General features: G+C 40.8%; 1 protein-coding gene across 1 annotated transcript in view; it reads right to left on the bottom strand.

Annotated features, from left to right (window-relative positions):
* The window catches only part of CREBBP (CREB binding protein), a 101,794-nt gene that overhangs the window by 79,753 nt on the left and 1,800 nt on the right, over nt 1-20,241 (bottom strand). Inside the window, exon 2 of the mRNA XM_028498013.2 lies at nt 14,724-15,436. Within this exon, the coding sequence (XP_028353814.1) occupies nt 14,724-15,436 (713 nt within the window). The remainder of the gene's footprint in view (nt 1-14,723; nt 15,437-20,241) is intronic.

The following is a 20,241-nucleotide window of genomic DNA, read 5'->3' as shown; positions in this document are numbered from 1 at the left end:
CAATATGCAGAAGGGACAAATAGAAAACAAATGGCAAGATGTGGACCTAAGTCTAACTGTAACAACATTTCATGTAAATAAACTAAACCCTCCATTTAAAGACAAAGAGCGTCAGAATAAATTAAAAACAAGTTCCAACTATATGTTTGTTCCAAGAGACACACTTTAAATATAAAGACATAGACAAAGGGTTTTAAAAAAGATATCCTTTGCAAATATTAATAAGAGTGGGAGCAGGTATGTTAATGAGACAAAGAATATTAATAGAAATAAAGAGAAACATGCAGAATGATAAAAAGCTCAATTCATCAGGAAGACATAATAATCCAAAATGTATATTCACTTAATAAAAGGGCATCAAAATACATGAAGTAAGTAATCAAATTTCATTCTAGTTAAAGTAAAAATAGACAAATCTATAATTATAGTTGGATATTTTTAATATTCTCTCAGTAACTAATAGAAGAGACAGAAAAAAACATCAGTAAGGACGTTGCCGATTTGAATACAATCAACTTACTCTAATGGACATTTACAAATGCTACACCCTTACAACTGTAGGAGGCACATTCATTTCCAGCATATGCAGAACATTCATCAACACAGACCATATGCTGGGCCATAAAACAAGTCTCAGTAAATTTCAAAGGACAAAAATCATATAGAGCATGTTCTTTGACCACAATGAAATTAGAAATCAATAACAAAATAATATCTGCAAAAATCCCCAATATTTGAAAATTAAGCAACACACTTCTACATAGAAACATGAGTCAGGGCCTCCCTGGTGGCGCAGTGGTTAAGAATCTGCCTGCCAATACAGGGGACACAGGTTCAAGCCCTGGTCTGAGAAGATTCCACATGCCGCAGAGCAACTAAGCCTGTACGCCACAACTACTGGGCCTGTGCTCTAGAGCACGCAAGCCACAACTACTGAGCCCACGTGCCACAACTACTGAAGCTCGCACGCCTAGAGCCTGCGCTCCACAACAAGAGAAGCCACCGCAATAAGAAGCCCGCGCACCACAACAAAGAGTAGACCCGGCTCGCCACAACTAGAAAAAGCCCGCATGCAGCAATGAAGACCCAACACAGCCAAAAATAAATAAATTAAAAAAAAAAGAAATATGAGTCAGAGAAGAAATCACAAGTAAAATATAAAAATATTCTGAACTAAATGATAATAAAAACCTATCAAAATTTATGAAATGCAGTGCAGGCCAATATTTATTGCTCAAATGTTAATATTGGAAAAGCCTAAAATCAATGATCTAAGCATTTACCCCAAGAGGTTAGAAAGAGCAAAGAAAACCCAAAGTAGAAGAAAGAAAATAACAAAAAGAGAATCAATGATATATAAAAATGAGAATATTAACAAGTCAAAAGTTGGTTGTCTGAAAATACCAATAAAGTTGACAAATCCCTACTCAGACTGGTCAGGGAAAAAGGAGAGAAACATAAAATTATAAATATCAGATTGAAAGAGGGGGCAACGGACATTATTACAGAGTCTGTAGACATTAAAAGGAAATTAGGGGAATATTACGAATCCTTTTATGCCAAATAAATTCAAGACCTTAGATGAAATGGATAAATTCCTTGAAAAACACAAACTATCAAAATTAACACAAGAAGAAGTTTAAAAAATAAATAAATAAATCAGATCCAGTAGTACGTAAAAAGGTTAATACATCACGATCGAGGGAGGTTATCCCAGGACCGTAAGGTTGGTTCAACATTCAGAAAGATGTACTTTACCACATTAATAGAATAAAGAAAATCCACCTGATCCTCTCAATAGATACAGAAAAAGTATTTGATGAAATTCAGCAATCATCTATGATAAAAAGACTCAGCAGACTACGTAGAGTAGGGGCTTTCTTCATCCTGATAAAGGATACCTTTAAAACCCTACAACTAACACCATGCTTAATAAATGACTGAATGTCTTCCTCCACGGATCCAGAATAAGACAGGGGATGTATGCTCTCAACACTTTTATTAAACACTGAAGGTCTCAGGCAGAGCAGTAGAGCCAGGAAAATAAAAAGCATACCGATTAGAAAGGAAGAAGTAGAACTGTCTTTATTTTACAAGGACAACATGACCTAGAAAATTCTAAGGCATCTACCAAATAAGTATAACTAACAAGTGAGTTTAGCAAAGTTACAGGATATAATGTTAATAAAGAAAAACCAATTATATTTCTCCACATTAGCAACAAACAAGTCAAAATTTGAAAATTTATATGTCCACACAAAGACTTATACAAAAATGTTCACAGAAGCTTTATTCTTAACAGCTCCAAACTGGAAACTACCACAACGTCCATGAATAGGAGACTAGATAAGCAAATCATGGTATATTAATACAACAGAATACTAATTAGCAATAAAAAGAACTACTAAATTCAGGCAACAACATGGATGAATCTCAAAAACACACCGTGAGCAAAAGAAGCCTCACCAAAAACAAACAAAAAACCCCACATTACAGAATTCCATTTGTATGAAGTTTGAGAACAGGTAAAAGTAAAACTCATCCATGGTGAAAGAAATCAGTAGTGACAGCAGACATGGGGGTGGAGAGAACAGGAAAAGGGAGGAATACAAAGGAACTTTCTGGGGTAATGAATATGCCCTGTATCTTAATAAGGGTATGGGTTACATGGGCATGAGTTTTGACAAATCAAACTGTAACACTTAAGATCTGTGCATTTCACTCTATGTAAATTATACCTTTAAAAATACTAATAATGAAAGTAAAACAATAAAATATTAAAAAAATTAATACATGTAGGTCTTTAACCCCAGATCCTAATTGTTGACCTTTAGTTTAGAAAGTAACAAAGCTGGATTGGTTTTTCTTACAAGTATACTCTTCAAAGTAGTCACCCTGGAGACTTAACCAAATCAAAGTACTCAATGTTGCTATTATGCAAGACATTCATTCAGTTTGTGCTACAGAAAATAATCAGTTACAAAGTTAATTGGAAAAAAAAGAAATGTACCTCCAACTTTGACTTTAAAAAGAGATACATAATTATAGATAAAAGACTGCTAGGGAAAACATCAGAAATTTCACACCAATTATGAACTTGGTGATAAGATTATGGTTTCTTCTGTAAACTTTCAATTTTTGTACAATCAACTATTTTTATTACTAGAAAATAATTCTCTGAAAACAGTAGAAAAGCAGTCTCATTGTCACTTCAAATGTGATTATCTCAAATCCTTTATGTAAGAAAGCATCTAGCCAGCTAACTAACCAATCTTCTCTGAAAGTTTTACAGTAAACCCAGACACTGTGCTAAGAACTATACATACACCATCTCATTTAATGAGCACAATTCTATGAGGTAGATATTATTACTACCCCTCTTAATCTATACAATTCTCAAAGGCAGATACTATTATTATCCTCATTTAAAAGACAAACAGGGCTTCCCGGGTGGTGCAGTGGTTGAGAGTCCACCTGCCCATGCAGGGGACACGGGTTCGTGCCCCGGTCTGGGAAGATCCCACATGCCGCGGAGCGGCTGGGCCCGTGAGCCATGCCGCTGAGCCTGCGCGTCCGGAGCCTGTGCTCCGCAAAGGGAGAGTGAAAGGGTCGGGGACTTGGCTTTGGGAGCAGGCCACATCAGAAGCTGAGGTTCGAGACTTCCCTGGCAGCCCAGTGGTTAAGAATCCAAGCTCCATGGGCTTCCCTGGTGGCGCAGTGGCTGGGGGGTCCGCCTGCCGATGCAGGGGACACGGGTTCGTGCCCCGGTCCGGGAGGATCCCGCGTGTCGCGGAGCGGCTGGGCCCGTGAGCCATGACCGCTGAGCCTGCGCGCCCGGAGCCTGTGCTCCGCAAAGGGAGAGGCCACAACAGTGAGAGGCCCGCATACCGCAAAAAAAAAAAAAAAAAAAAAAAAAGACAAACAACTAAGACCCAGAGTGATTATATTATTTTCCCACAGCTAATAATTAGTGGAGCCTGAACTTGAACTGACGCAGCTTACTCCAGATCCCAACCTCTGCTGCTCTTAAGCACTTGGCTGTACTGCATCTGGGGAAGGCAGTTTGAGCAGCTGAAGCGGCTGCTGCTGCTACTAACGATGATGATGATGATGACAACAACGACAGGAGCAGCAGCAGGTCAGTACGATCTGTGGGTAAAGCCATTAAATATACATATACAACCTCATTTAATTAAAAAAATTAAAAAATAAATTCATGGATAATTATCATGGGAAGTTCAGTGCATCCTGAATCACATATTCTCCATTAAAGTCATGATACAATTATTGAGCCAGTACAAGACTGCTTAATATTTCTACCAAAAACCTGTGCCTACAGGAGCTATATAATTATCACACAGCACACTGTATTAATTCAAAGCTTTCAACCTTTTCATTCTATAAACCGACCATTTACTTCTTCCACTGTGATCTTTTTCAAAACGGCCAAATTAGGATTTACTTAATAAAAAACTTCCTTGTTTCCTTTGCATTATTTCAAGGATCAGATGAGATGACATTACATGAGAAAGAGAAAAGGATCAGACAAATGTACAGTATTATTTCTCTTGCTATTAAATGTTAGAAATTTCCAATTATCATTCCAAAATAGAGAAGGTGAGTCACTTATTCTGAACAGCCAATTTGGCCCTACTCCTCTCTTACTGACCATATGCGGCTAATCTATCCCTTCAGCACACCAATTCTCGGAGTGTGGTCGCTGATCAGCACAACCACAGTCACCTGGAAGCTGGCAAGAAAAGCAGATTCTCAGGCCCCACCCCAAACCTAGTGAATCAGGAACTCTGGGGAGGCCCAGCACTCTGGGTTAACAAGCCTGCAGTGCCTGTGCTGGACACCAAGTCTGAGAACGACCACTTTATCTTATATGACCAAAATGTTGGTTGACTGGAGCCAGAGGGGTCCGGATCTAAAAATCAAAACCTTCACCCCAGAACTTCCCTGGTGGCGCAGTGGTTAAGAATACACCTGCCAATGCAGGAGACACGGGTTCGAGCCCTGGGCCGGGAAGATGCCACATGCCGTGGAGCAACTAAGCCCATGTGCCACAACTACTGAGCCTGTGCTCTAGAGCCCATGAGCCACAACTACTGAGCCCTCGTGCCACAACTACTGAAGCCCATGCGCCTAGAGCCCGTGCTCCACAACAAGAGAAGCCACCGCAATGAGAAGCCCACACACCACAACAAAGAGTAGCCCCCGCTCGCTGCAACTAGAGAAAGCCCATGCACAGCAACGAAGACCCAACACAGCCATAAATAAATAAATAAATAAATTTATTTTAAAAAAAAAAAACAAAAAAAAACCACCCTTCACCCCTCAGGGAGAGCTCTACGGAAAGCTAGCTCTCCGTTTTCTGACCACTTTCTAAAAAAATAACAATATTCCAAAAACCTTATTAAAAAATAAGCCCTAATCTAACCCCCTGTGAAGAAGGCTTACCATACAAACTATTTTGGTCCCTTACTTCCAATACATTACTTCTAAGAAAGGACTGAAAGGATTTCTAAGGCTGTAAAAGCATTTATCAACTTCAGAACTATAAAGAGTTTGGACCCCTTGCCCAGATACGTCACAATACCTTCCTCTTTCCACCAGTGTCTGGCTTCCCTCTGCCACCTTCTCTGTGCAGAGCAACAACTCTCAATACCTCTAGCCAGGAGAAGAACTTGAGTGTACAGCTTCCAATTCCCACTTAAATTTATCTTTATTTATGTTTTTTAAGAGATTATTTATTTATTTATTTATTTATTTAATTTCTTTTTGGCTGCACTGGGTTTTAGTTGTGGCACATGGGATCTTCATTGAGTCATGTGGGATCTTTCATTGTGGCGCGCGGCTCCTCCCTAGTTGTGGCATGCAGGTTTTCTCTTCTCTAGTTGTGGCACGCGGGCTCCAGTTAAGGCGCACGAGCTCAGTGGTTGTGGCACGTGGGCTTAGTTACCCCGTGGCATGTGGGATCTTAGTTCCCTGAGCAGGGATTGAATCCAAGTCCCCTGCATTGTAAGGCGGATTCTTTACCATTGGACCACCAGGGAAGTCCCCTTAAATTTATCTTTAAATATCTTTTTTGCTTTCCTCCTAAAAGACAAGTGTTTGGGTTATTTTCTGTAGAAAACTAGAGCATGCTACCGAAAAGATAACATATGAGTTTTCCTACTGTTGAAATGGAGGCACACAGAACGAAGGGAATAGAGGGAAGCTGAGTAACTTTCCACGATCACACAGCACAGCCAGGACTGGATCCCACGAAGTCTGGCTAAGGGTCTCTTAAATCACTAACACGTGCAGCCTGTTCTTGGATCAGTTTTACAATCTATATTGTAATAAAAATTCTTTTTATCCAGGCTTTACAATTAAGAGTTATACAAAAATTCTTACAATTTTGGACTTTCCTGATGTTTGTGATTATTTCTACTTTCTCATTCCTAATTTTGTGTGACTCTTAAAGAAAACATTTAAAATAGAAAACATAAGCCATTTCAACAACATGGCAATAATGTTAACATGGCAATGATATGTTTTTTTTTTAATGAAATAATTTCTCCTCTCCATTCTGTGTGCCTCCATTTCTAATCTGTAACATGGGAATAGTACCCACTTTATATTTTTTAATGAGAGTAGGTTAAACATTTTGAGTTTTTCTTCAGAATAAAAATATATTTAGACTTTTCGAAAAGAAAAATATATTGACTCAAGGACCAATAGTCTAATGGAGTATTGTCAAAGATCTTAAGTCACCCTCGAAAAAAAGCTTCAAGCCCATACAGTTGTACAGATGGTTTCTCAATTCTTCAAGGAACAGATCATTCAAATTCGAAACTGTTCCAGAGAACAGATGTGAACAGCTTCCCAACTTTTTCTGACCAAATTAACACAACCCTGATATCAAAACCTGACAAAACACAAAAAGGAACTACAGATCAATCTCACTGTTGATGAGTGAGAAGCAAAAATTCTAAATGAATGCTAGTCAATAAAATTCAGCACAACATTAACTTTCAATTTCACAATTACAGAGATGGTTCAGTTGGACAGTAGGAAACCTACTGAGATCATTTGTCACATAAATAAAACAAAGGAGAAAAAAAAAAATCACAGGGTAACCACTATAGACGTCAAAAGGGAATTGATAACATCCAGCATCCAATAAATGAATAATAGATTACACCCCAATTTTAAAAGATTGAAAACCAAAGCTCACATTATATTTAATAATAAAACACTACATACATCTCTATTTAAGTCAGATAGAAGACAGGGATTCTCAAGAGCATAAACACTGGTAGAAACACTGCCAAAGAAGACAAAAGTATCAGTAATGCAAAAGATGACTGCCTACTAGGAAAACCCAAGAGAATCACCTGAAGAAGTGTTAGAATAAACAAGAGAACTCCATAAAGTGGCCAGATTACCAAATTGACATGTATATATCAACATCTTTCCTATATTAAAACAACAGTCAATTAGGTAATGAAATAGAACTCATCTCTAATAGCAATGATAAACCCATTAATACATCCAGAAACAAACTTAATAAAAAAGGTGTATTACCTATATAAAGAAAACTATAGTATGCTTCTGAGCAACATAAGACTCCATAAAAAGACAAACCTTGTATGTACAGGATAAGACAACTTGGAAAGCCACAAAACTGTTAGAATGTCAAAATCCCCCTTAAATGGTTTATAAAATTCAATATAATCCCAATCAAATCCCAAGACTTTTGTTTGATTTTTAGGAATCTGAAAAACAGTCCTAAAGTTTATCTGAAACAGAGGTTCTCAACCCCGGCTGCCATGAAAATCATCTGAGGAACTATAAACTATATCAATGCTCATGCCATGCCCCAGAGATTCTAACTTGGTCTGCAGTAGGGATGAGGCATCACATTTAAAAGAAAAAACCCAGGTAATTTTGATGCGCAGACAGGGTTGAGAACCATATATCTAGAAGAGTATCTTATAAGGGACAGCAAAGAAAATACTGGATTCTTGAAAAAGAGTGAAAGGCAACTGGCTCCATCATACGTTAAAATTCATTACACAGCTAGGATAATAAGTTTCTGGCACAGAATAAATAAAGATCTGTGAAACAAAAGAAAAAGTCCAGAAATAGACCTAAACTCTGTATATTTGAAAGCTGAATAAAATATACCAAAAATGATGTTACTGCAGTGGCGGGGGGGGGGGGAAGCTGGATTAGTAGTATCTAAATAAATGGTACTGGGATGACTATAATTTGGAAAAATGTATATAGCTAGATATCTATATCTCACTCAAGCCAAAATAAAGTCTGAGTTAAAGATCCAAGATATAACGGGAAAAAATACAGAATATTTCATAATTTTGGAACAGAAATGCATTTCCAAACATGACATAAAACCCAAAAGCCATAAAGAAAAAAAATGGATAAATTTGTTTCTATAACAACTGAAAACATCCATTTGATAAAAACTCAGAACTATCATATTGTAAACCTATGTGGCCATTCTCTTGGTAAAACAGACTTTAGCAAATAAAAAAGGGGGAGAATCTTTCACTCATTAAAAGACTTTAGGGGCTTCCCTGGTGGCGCAGTGGTTGCGCGTCCGCCTGCCGATGCAGGGGAACCGGGTTCGCGCCCCGGTCTGGGAGGACCCCACATGCCGCGGAGCGGCTGGGCCCGTGAGCCATGGCCGCTGAGCCTGCGCGTCCGGAGCCTGTGCTCCGCAACGGGAGAGGCCACAACAGAGGGAGGCCCGCATACCACAAAAAAAAAAGACTTTAGCTTTTTTTTTAAAATTATAATATTTTCAGTCAAAAAATTGAACCATTTCATATTTTTAAATTATTATGCTTGATTTTGCTTCTCCCATCCTGCTTTATGCTTTGTTTCTAATTTTTTTTGTCTTTAGACTTTAGCTTTTAATATACAAAGAATATAAAGAATACAAACCAACAAGAATAAATGGGAAACCATGCAACAGAAAAGTTGACAGAGAATATAAGCAACAGCAAAATACAAATGCCCATGAATTTATGAAAAGACATTCTGCCTAAGAGACAATCTGCCTAAGAGAATGGCAAATCAGTAAAAGAATAGTAACAGCGTTGGTGAGAATTTGGGGCACAAGGACTCATTCACTTTGGTGAGGGTATAATTTGCATAATGTTTTTGGAGAGGATCTGGCAATATCTACGCTTACTTAAAATGTCAATATCCTTTAATCCAGAAATTTCACCCCCAAGAATTCATCCAGCTGATACACTCAGCTGTACATATATATACAAGTCAAAAATTGTGATAGCAGCAAAACACTGGAAACAATCTAAATGTACAGATATTGGGGCACTAGTCCTATAAATTAAGATATAGCCAAATCAGGGACTTCCCTGGTGGTGCAGTGGTTAAGAATCTGCCTGCCAATGCAGGGACACAGGTTCGAGCCCTGGTCCGGGAAGATCCCACATGCCACAGAGCAACTAAGCAAGTTGTTCACAACTACTGAGCCTGCACTCTAGAGCACGCAAACCACAACTACTGAGCCCGTGCGCCTAGAGCCTGTGCTCTGCAACAAGAGAAGCCACCACCATGAGAAGCCCGTGCACTGCAATGAAGAGCAGCCCTGCTCGCCGCAACCAGAGGAAGCCTGTGCGCAACAATAAATATCCAATGCAGCCAAAATTAAATAAATAAATAAATTTATTAAAAAGAAAAAAAAATAAGATATAGCCAAATCAGGGACTACTACTGTACCATAGCTAGTAAGAAGGACTGAGAGCTCTATCTAACATGGAACAACTTCCAACTTCCAACTTACATTGTTCAGGGGTGGAAAGGAGGTTTATGTCTACATCTATACATGGCGGGGGTTGGTGGCGGGACAGAGAGAGAGAAAGGTTATACCATACTACTCTTCATGTTTAGAAGAGATACACACACACACACACACACACACACACACACACACACACACACACACACACACACACACACACACACACCCTTTCTATACCTCTATATATACAGACATCTCTGGCAGGATAGATAAGAAATAGTAGTTGCCTTTGGTGAGAGAATTTGGGAGAACCAAGGGTCAAAAATTAAGGGAGACTACCTTTTCAGGTCTTATCCTTAGTGCTATTTTTTAAAAATTTGACTGTTAGTTGTTAAACCATGTGCATGATTACTTCTAAAAACAAAACGTTTAACAAAGTCTTTGACCCAGTAACCTCACTTTTCAGAATTTATCCCATGATGCGTGTGGATATGCCTACACAAGGATATATACACAAGGATATATTCACTGCAGCACTGTTTGTACTAACGAAAAGTCAGAAACAATCCAAATGTTCATCATCAGAGGAGTACATAAATTATGGTGCATCACAAAATGCAATACCTTGCTATCAGTAGAAAAAAAAGGAAAAATCTGCACACACTAGCATGGAAAGGCATCCAGGGTATATAGTTATGTAAAACAGCAAGGTGCTTATGTACTGGGTTGGCCAAAAGGTTTGTTCAGTTTTTTCCTTTTTTTCCCTGTAAGATGGCTCTAGTAGTGCTTAACTGTCTTTAACTTCATTTGAAACAATTCTGTTAGACTGTATTGTAAAAGCTGTCATGTCAGCGTGCATTAAAAAAAAAACACATTAAAATTGGTGAATTTTTGTGTAGCCATTTTAATACTGAGGATGAAAGGAAAAAAGCAAAATTTTTGGCACATTATGCTTTATTATTTCAAGAAAGGTAAAAGCGCAACTGAAACGCAAAAAAAAGATTTGTGCAGTGTATGGAGAAGGTGCTGTGACTTGATAGAACGTGTCAAACGTGGTTTGCAAAGTTTCATGCTGTAGATTTCTTACTGGATGATGCTCCAGACTTGGGTAGACCAGTTGAAGTTGATAGCGATCAAATCGAGACTGAGAACAATCAACGTTATATACCACACGGGAGATAGCTGACACACTCAAAATATCCAAATCAAGTGCTGCAAATCATTTGCACCAGCTTGGTTATGTTAATCACTTTGATGTTTGGGTTCCACATAAGTTAAGCAAAAAAAAACCTCCTTGATCATATTTCTGCATGTGCTTCTCTACTGAGACATAACAAAAATGTTTCGTTTTTAGAACAAATTGTGGCGGGCAATGAAAAGTGGATACTGTACAATAATATGGAACGGAAGAGATCATGGGGCAAGCGAAATGAACCACCACCAACCACACCAAAGACTGGTCTTCGTCCAAAGAAGGTGATGTTGTGTATATTTCCCTTGGGATTGGGAGTCCTCTATTATGAGCTCCTTCTGGAAAATGAAACGATTAATTCCAACAAGTGCTGCTCCCAATTAGACCAACTGAAAGCAGCACTCGACAAAAAGTGTCCAGAATTAGTCAACAGAAAACGCATAATCTTCCATCCAAATACCACAAGACCACATGTTTCTCTGATGACCAGGCAAAAACTATTACAGCTTGGCCGGGAAGTTCTGATTCATCTGCTGTATTCACCAGACACTGCACCTTTGGATTTCCATTTATTTCGGTCTTTACAAAATTCTCTTTATGGAAAAAATTTCAATTCCCTGGAAGACTGTAAAAGGCACCTGGAACAGTTCTTTGCTCAAAAAAAAGTTTTTGAAGATGGAGTTATGAAGTTGCCTGAAAAATGGCAGAAGGTAGTGGAACAAAACGGTGAATACATTGTTCAATAAAGTTCTTGGTGAAAATGAAAAACCTGCCTTTTATTTTTACTTTAAAACCGAAGGAACTTTTTGGCCAATCCAATAGTTTCGTTCCATTTCATACTAAAAAAGAATCTGTGTTAATACATCTGTATAGATAGAAGTGGTTATCTGTAAGGAGACGGGCTGCTCTTTTTTTATTATTTAAATTATTTTATAGGAAATCTGCATTTCCTTTGTAACAATAATTTTTAAAACAAAATTACCTTTTTAAAAAAGTTTCTTGGGCTTCCCTGGTGGCGCAGTGGTTGCGAGTCCGCCTGCCGATGCAGGGGACACGACAGGTTCGTGCCCCGGTCTGGGAAGATCCCACATGCCGCAGAGCAGCTGGGCCCGTGAGCCATGGCCGCTGAGCCTGTGCGTCCGGAGCCTGTGCTCCGCAACGGGAGAGGTCACAACAGTGAGAGGCCCACGTACCACAAAAAAAAAAAAAAAAAAGTTTCTTTTCCCCTGAGTGCATTTTAAAATCTTATTCTGCTTAAAAAGAACTTGTCTCTTACTCCTATTATTTGTCCACCACTATTAGTTCTTTTGTCCCAACCAAAGGCCATGACAACCTTTCAAAAATGCCAGTTCCCACTCCTCCTTCGCCATCAGCCTCTTTAGGGTACCTACATGGGGCAGAGATGGCTGCCCCCAAAGCACTAATGTGGCTCACTTTCCACATAGTGAGCACTAGCTAAGTGTCGTTTGAAAGAAAGATCACTCTGTACGAAGGAATGAAAAAGATGGGCAAAGGAACATGGAGTGAAGGAGACATTATCAGCAAAGCCCAGACTATAGGAAACCCCCAGAACAAAAAAATAAACAAGCAAAACAACTAGATTCTCCTACAAATACGTTGTAAGACTCCTAGAGATTAATAAATTCTTGGGCTTCCTGGTGGCGCAGTAGTTGAGAGTCTGCCTGCCGATGCAGGGGACACGGGTTTGTGCCCCGGCCCGGGAGGATTCCACATGCCGCGGAGCGGAGAGGCCCGTGAGCCACGGCTGCTGAGCCTGCGCGTCCAGAGCCTGTGCTCCGCAACAGGAGAGGCCACAACGGTGAGAGGCCCGCGTACAGCAAAAAAAAAAAAAAAAAAAAAAAAAAAAAAAATCTTAAGAGCCATATCAACTGAATAAAATTATAGGTTATTCAGAGCTGGGGGAAAAAAGTCTGTAATAACAAATCATGACATACGCAACAACTGGAAATTTGAATATTTAGTGGACAATGATGACATGAGGAAATCACTTATTTACATGTGAGAGTGGCACTGTGCTCAGGTATGCCAAGTCTAACTTCTAGGAATATATATATATTCTATCAATGGCTCTCCAAGTGTGGTCGAGGGACTCAGTCCCTTTCAGGGGTCAAAACTATTTTCATATAATACTAAGACATTATTTGCCTTTTTTGCTCTCATTCCCTTACAAGAACAGAGAGGAGTTTTCCAGAGGCTCTGTGACATGTGATATCACTATACTTAACGGCTAATGGAATGTGTGCTTGTGTTTTAAAATTCTGTTTTAGTATCTAATGTGGCTAATATGGATAGATATATCCACGTTTTAAAGAAGTCTCCTTGGGACCCTCAATAATTTTTAAGATTACTCAGGAGTCCTATGTCTACTTTTGCATATGACTTAAAATTCTCCAAAACAGTTTTTCGTAACTGGGTAGCATGGACAAGAGTGATGAATGAATTAGGAAGGAACAAACATCAATCTATCCATGAACCCTAAGCCCACAGAAATCTTTTCTCAATCCAACTCCAAAAGGCACATTCACACACAGACCCCTCTTCAAATGCCAGAGACAACTAAAAATTAAGTTCATATTCCCCCTTAATAACACTTCAAAAGAGATAAATGCAATTTTAACGTTTGGAATTACTTCACCTTTACTTAAGTGAAAAAAAATTCCTCTTCCTACCTAAGCCAGTCACTGGGTTCACAGCTGTCACCTAATGCTCGCATCAACCTTGTGGGGAAACTGTGCTCTACTGTGATTTCTCCCTTTCCCTCATTTGGGACTAATCAAATCCAAAGAACAGCCCAAACTGTTTTACTGTTCTGGAATCTGCTGTACCAAATACTGCCTGAAACAGGTGCACTGGTGGCTGTAGCTGAGAAGCCTTTTCTCAGTGCATCTCGGTGTTTGGCGCTCCAGTGGGATCAGCCCACGCACTTTCCCTTGTCAGCTCTCGCTTTCCCAGTGGTCTCCTATCTACCCTAGCATCTGCCTTCCCTGTTCTCCACATTCAGTTCCTACACTACACATCAGTTGCAAGGCCTTTCCCTGGAGCAGAGCTCTGAACCCTGTACTGGTGTCACACCATCTGGAGTCGGTAGCTTTGCACTTTCTAACAAGCTCCCAGGTGATGCTGATGCTGCTGGTTCGGGGGCCCCACTTTGAAAACCCTTGCTCTGAGTTTCCTCTGGGACCCGAGGCCCCATGCTGCCCCCTGGCTCTGCCATGTTATCTCTTCCCTGTTAACCACGGGAAGGTAGCTGACCAGCTTGGAACCTAGCTTCTTTGTTGGTAAAACAGAGACTGTGACAAAAGACACTTCACCAGTTGGTTGTAAAAAGGGAAGGGCATGAAGAGTAACGACTCGGTCGGCTGCGTGAAGTGAAGGTAAAGAGCCTTTACCGGATTCACTGATGCAACAAAAAGCTGATTCCCAGCAGAAGCTGCCTCTTTCAACCATGTGGTTCTATTTCCACACATTCTCCTCAGAGGCTGAAAACGGGTTATCAGTCCAAACTCATTCCCTAAGTTTCAAGTGTCTGACGTGCAAGCTAGCCTACCGCTGGCTTCTTCAACAATTCCCACTTTAAAGGCATGGGGCAGAGATCTGTATCCTGGAAAGAAGGGCACTAAATACAAAATCTGTCTCTTCCATGTGGGAGGGGCAGGAGGAAAGCCTAAAGGAGGACAGGAATGTGCCCCTGGTTAGTAGGAAGAATTCAAAGCACTGAAGCTCACTTACCTTGCTCATGCCTCCGGCTTGCGCTGTGTTCAGCCCTGCATGACCAGCCATTTGCGGTGAAACTTGAGTTAATGTCTCAGCCAGCACGCTGCTCCCGGCCCCCTGCATGGCCGGAGTAGCATATGGCATTCCAGCTCCCCTTCCTCTGCCAGCAGCCCCAAGAGATCCATTCATGACTTGCGCCTGCCCTTGCTGGGCCGGGTTCATTAAACTATGGCCAGAGTTACTATTGAGGAGGCCTGGGTGGGTCTGGTTAAAATTAGCATTCATGCAGATCCCAGGTCCTGTCTGTGACGTGGCAGGGCTGCTGGTCACCAGCCCCACTTGCTTTTGTGCTTGAGGATTCAGTGCTTGGGAAGCAGGGGGAGTGGGCCCAGAGGTGCTGGCTGCCTGTTTGGGCAGGCTAGGGGCTGAAGAATCTCCCTGGTTCAGAGGGCTCTTGCCCATGGCACCCAGACTGGCCATGTTCGCACTGTTCGGCTGCCCCTGGGCCTGGCCTCCAAGGCCTTGTTGCACGGGGCTGCTGGCGCTCACATTTCCTATTCCTGGGTTGATACTAGAGCTGCTGCCTCCTCGCAGAAGCTCTGACAGTTGTTTATGTTTGGAAGCAGCATCTGGAACAAGGTTCCCACTGTTTAAAAGGCCTAATTCTCCTCCATTGGGGATCAGCTCATCGGGAAGATCATTTTCCAAGTCAAACAATGATCCAAAATCTAGAAATTAAACAGAAACGGAAATGAGAAACTAAGCAACCATAATAGCTCTCCAACTGTCATATGTTACTATGATCTTAACCTAAAGGGGTGTTTAACATGGCACACTAGCACGTCTTAACAGTAACGTCAAAATGATCTGAGAGTTCATTTGGGAAAATAAAACAGGAAGAATATTTTTCAAATTCTGAAGGGAAAGTTAAACAGAGATAAGAGGAAGGCTATCTAAAATGATAGATTTTTATCATATATTCTAACACAATAATTAAATAGTGTAGTATACGGCAAATGCAGATATACAAATGAAAGGAAAACAATGGAAATTTAACTAGTTCACTGAATTAATGATGTTAAAATGCTTTATAAGAACGTATGTGTGTAAAATAGTAATTGGGCATCAGGTTAGACGAATAGTAATTTGAGGAAATTAAAGCTAGCCTTTAAAAGGTAAATTATCAAAAAACCCCAACCTTAACAGAAAATGAGATTTCTCAAAGTGCTGAAGCTACAGGAAATGAAAATAAAGACATATACAGAAACTAAAAATAATTGAAAGTAAAAGAAAATAGGAGCTTAAAAAATACTTGAATTATACAGAGAGGGTTAAGGGTCAATTTTACAGAAAGATTCTAAGCACACTGAATCCCAAGAATAAATGCACAACGGACATAAGCAGTTAAGTATCACAAAGGAAGATAAAACAGTAAACAAAACAGACCATCCTTCCTAGTAATCAAGCATGAAAATTAAAGCAACTCCTTTTTTCCAGTCCCTCTCAAAGTAACACTTCTCTAATGTGGCCTATTATATGTCATCTCTAGTTCCTCACTGACCACGCACTGTCCAACCCACAAGAACCTGGCTATACATGCAAGTACAAAGGACAAGATACGTACAAATACATTCATCATAGAATTACCTGTAACATCAAAACAATGCAAACAATACCCAGAGGTAGTTTAACCTAGTGGTTATTACAACTCTAGACCCATACTGCCACCATTTGAATGCCAGCTCTGCTTCTTGCTCCCCACTTACTAGCTGTGTGACCTTGGTTAAGTTAGAGTTTCTGTGCCTCAGTTTCCCTATCTAGAAACTGGGAGTGATAATGGCTACTACACCTCATAGGGTTGTTGTGAGGACTAAATGAATTAATAAATGTAAAGCACTTAAACAGTGCCTATGGATGCTAAGTGTTCAGAAAGTATTAGCTATTATTATTACTGCTATCCAATAACAGAGGTTTGATAAATTGCTGTATAATACTATAAAACACTATAATCTATTAAAATAATTATGAAGACTGTACAAATACAGGAAAATGAATGTTATGTAAAAACATGCAAATGGAAATTGTACGCAAAATAGCACACAGAGTTAAGATTAGAACTAAAGTACGTGCATGTGGGCAGTAGCTGGAAAGTAATATGCCAAAAATAGAGTCGTAATGGTAAAATGGTGGGGTGATGTGTCCATGTGGCTTTTAAAAAAAATTTTAAAAGCCACTCCCCCTCCCACCACCCACTTTTAGAAAACTGAAAATCTTTTTCTCCATGGCGCAAACCCTTCTGACTGCTTCCCCCAACAACCTCCTCGGCTGGCTGGCCAGGATGTTCCTTTTAGGAAGGGCAACACCTTCTCAGACAAGGAGCAAGAACCGCCACAATCACCTTCCCCTTCCAGGTGACACAATCCGAGCTAAGGGAACTGAAGGCAAGTCAGCCAAGACAGTTCTGGAAAAGGTTTTCCTTCCTAATGGTAAGGGATGCTCAGAAAAAGATCTCTCTTTTCCTCACTGGATTTCATCATGGGACTGTGGCAACCCTCTTCAACCAGGAGAGGAGACACTGTTCACACACTAAGGATGGCTGCAGAAAAAATACAAGCACCTGGGTTTATGAAGCCATCTCTAGGCTAAATTATCCAACTCTGGAAGCCTCCCCATCTTCAGACTTCTCGTAATGAGAGAAAATACATTTCCTATCATTTAAGCCATTCTAGCTGGAGTTTAAGGTAACTTGCAGCTAAAGGCATTTTATCTCCATCATGTCTGTGAAGTTCAAACTCCTTCACACGGCACATCAGTAGGTGGCCCCTGCCCACTTTCCAGCCCTTCTTTCCCAGGCACCTCCTGATGCACCTCCTACCTTCCAGCCACAATACCGTGAGCCAGCACATGTATTAGCAATCTTTCTTCTGGGTGCGCTCTCTCAGTCTAGAAAACCCCACGTCCAGCCCTCCCTCAGATTAAACAGTGATTATGAAGACTTTCTGTAGGCTGCCCCTGCAGAACTGACCAGTTCCTTTTCAGCCTCCTGAGTTCTCTGTACATACATGCCTCATAAACCACCTCGAACACATACCCATTTCTTCCTGCCTGACTGTAAGGGGCTAGATACTCCTTGCAGGTGGATATACACATACTCTGTTTTGTAGAATCTGTGAGAGTAGCTGCAGACACCACGAGCCCTTCCTCCCAAGTACTTTACTGTGTGCCTCCTAAGAACACCCTTTACACAGCACAGTACATTTATAAAATTCAGGAAATTTAACATTGATACAATACTTAATATACTGATTGCCCTTACTCAAATCTGGCCAGTTGTTTCCCAAAATGCCCTTTATCACACTTATTTTTCCTGATCCAAAATCTGATTCTGGATCCCAGCACACTTAGTTGTCATGTCTTTGTCTTCTCCTTTATTCTAGAAAGGTTCCTCACACTTTGTCTTTCATAACTCTGAGATTTCTGAGGAGGGTAGGTCAGTTGTTTTGTAGAATGCCCCTCATATGGGGTTGCTTCCTCACGATTACAGGACACTTTAACTATGAAGAGACAACAGGACTCGACTCCTGGATACAGCAGACACCTCTGAGAGAACCACTGACCAGGGTGTGCTGCTGGCGACAACCCAGCTCCTGTGTTTCCAGGTGGCTTTGTGGGTTCCATTCCACAGCTTTTATGCTATTGTATTGTCCTGAACCTGGAGATTCTCTAAGGTCTCCAGAAACAAAGACCACATGAAATAAAGTAAGAACAAATGAAAACAACACTCCAACATAACATTTCTGTTTGTTGCCTTCCAGGCTCTGTCCACATGTGCACACATTTTTACTCAGTAATCTCATAAAAAAAAAAAGAAATCAGTGACTTCCCTGGTGGCACAGTGGTTAAGAATCTGCCTGCCAATGCAGAGGACGCGCGTTCGAGCCCTGGTCTGGGAAGATCCCACATGCCGTGGAGCAACTGAGCCTGTGTGTCACAACTACTGAGCCTGCACTCTAGAGTCCACGTGCCACAACTACTGAAGCCTGTGTGCCTAGAGTCTGTGCTCTGCAACAAGAAAAGTCACCACAACGAAGAGTAGCCCCCGCTCACTGCAACTAGAGAAAAACCCATGCGCAGCAACAGACCCCACGCAGCCAAAAATAAATTAATTTAAAAAAAAAGAAATCAACGTATGTGTGTGTTTAATGTAATGCTTCTTAATCCATGAACGTGAAAATGAAACTCATTTAAACTAGAAAATGGAAGCCGTTATGATAGAGATCATGTTTCCTCCCTATCTGCCGGGGAGGAAATTAGGTGTCAAGCACTATAAACCAGAAGAAGGGACTGGGCTACTAACATTGTACATGTAAAGCTTGGAACAACCTGCTGACGCTCCCCTGACTGACTCTTCCAAGAGTGCCAAAGCACTTTTCCTAGGAGAGGGCAGACAGGCCAGGACAAGAGCAGGTAAATGCAGAAGAACATGGTCTCTAGTCCAGTGTAGGAATTGGAATCGGAAATGGAAATGCAAAAACAACACTCGCAAGTGGAACACAGGAGTTCAAATCCTGTCTGAATCAATTAGCCCTGTGTCTTTGGGCAAACTGCTTAATCTCTGTGCCTTCAACTGTAATACCCAGGGCTACACGATGAAAGCAGGATAGGAGTGCTCTGTGCCACAGATACTGGTTATTTTATTCTATCCTGCACAAAAAATTTTCTTACCTTTAAAAATTCACCCAGCGTGCTGCCATTCTCAAATTGACTGATTTTCTTTAATGATTTAGTCTTGTTCTAGTCCAAATGCACATGCACCTTTTACGGCTGTAGCAGGCATTATGTCTGCTTGTGCTCGCTCACTTTTGGTTTTGGTTTTTATTGGTCTGCCACAATTTGTCCACCTTAACCACTTTTTCTCATCCTGTTTCAGTACAAGCACATCTCACAGCTGTTTGGGCTCAGAAAGGGTTGACAAATTCTGCTATGTCCTCACCTGTGCAGCCCAAACACGTATGAACCTGTCTACAACCACATATATGACGTATGGCTTTTTTAATAGCCAAAGGGGTTGTGTAGGGCTTGAGGAAGGCACATCCATACCCACACCATCACCCTTTTTCTCACCATTACTTTCTCCTGTTCTCTAGTTCAAAACAAAACATTGATAAAAGAGAGCGAAGCAGGAAAGCCAGGCTGTTGCAACATAACACAGCTGTGCTTTCTACACACCAAGTGTCCCAACACACAGGTTGGGTAATACCAATCTGAATCATCGGAAGTTCCTAAAATTCAAGATTGAGCGCCACCACTTCCAATCCCAGGTAAATTCCTTTCTTTCCACCAAGTCACCGGGGGACGGACCCAGGAGAGAGCAAAGCTGAGGCTGAACGAGATTCGAGGACACCCCACCCAGGGGTTCACCCTTAGCAGAAGACGAGCTCTGTCACACAGCGAACAGCAGACAGCCTGTCACACTGCCACCGCTGTGAACAGGAATTCTCTCTCTTCGGGGGCTTCCTGGCTGCATCCAGGA

Source organism: Physeter macrocephalus, chromosome 14, assembly GCF_002837175.3.
Source record: "Physeter macrocephalus isolate SW-GA chromosome 14, ASM283717v5, whole genome shotgun sequence".
Taxonomy (NCBI): domain Eukaryota; kingdom Metazoa; phylum Chordata; class Mammalia; order Artiodactyla; family Physeteridae; genus Physeter; species Physeter macrocephalus.
The sequence above is the reverse complement of the archived record's forward strand: the minus strand, read 5'-3'. Positions and strand labels throughout refer to the sequence as shown.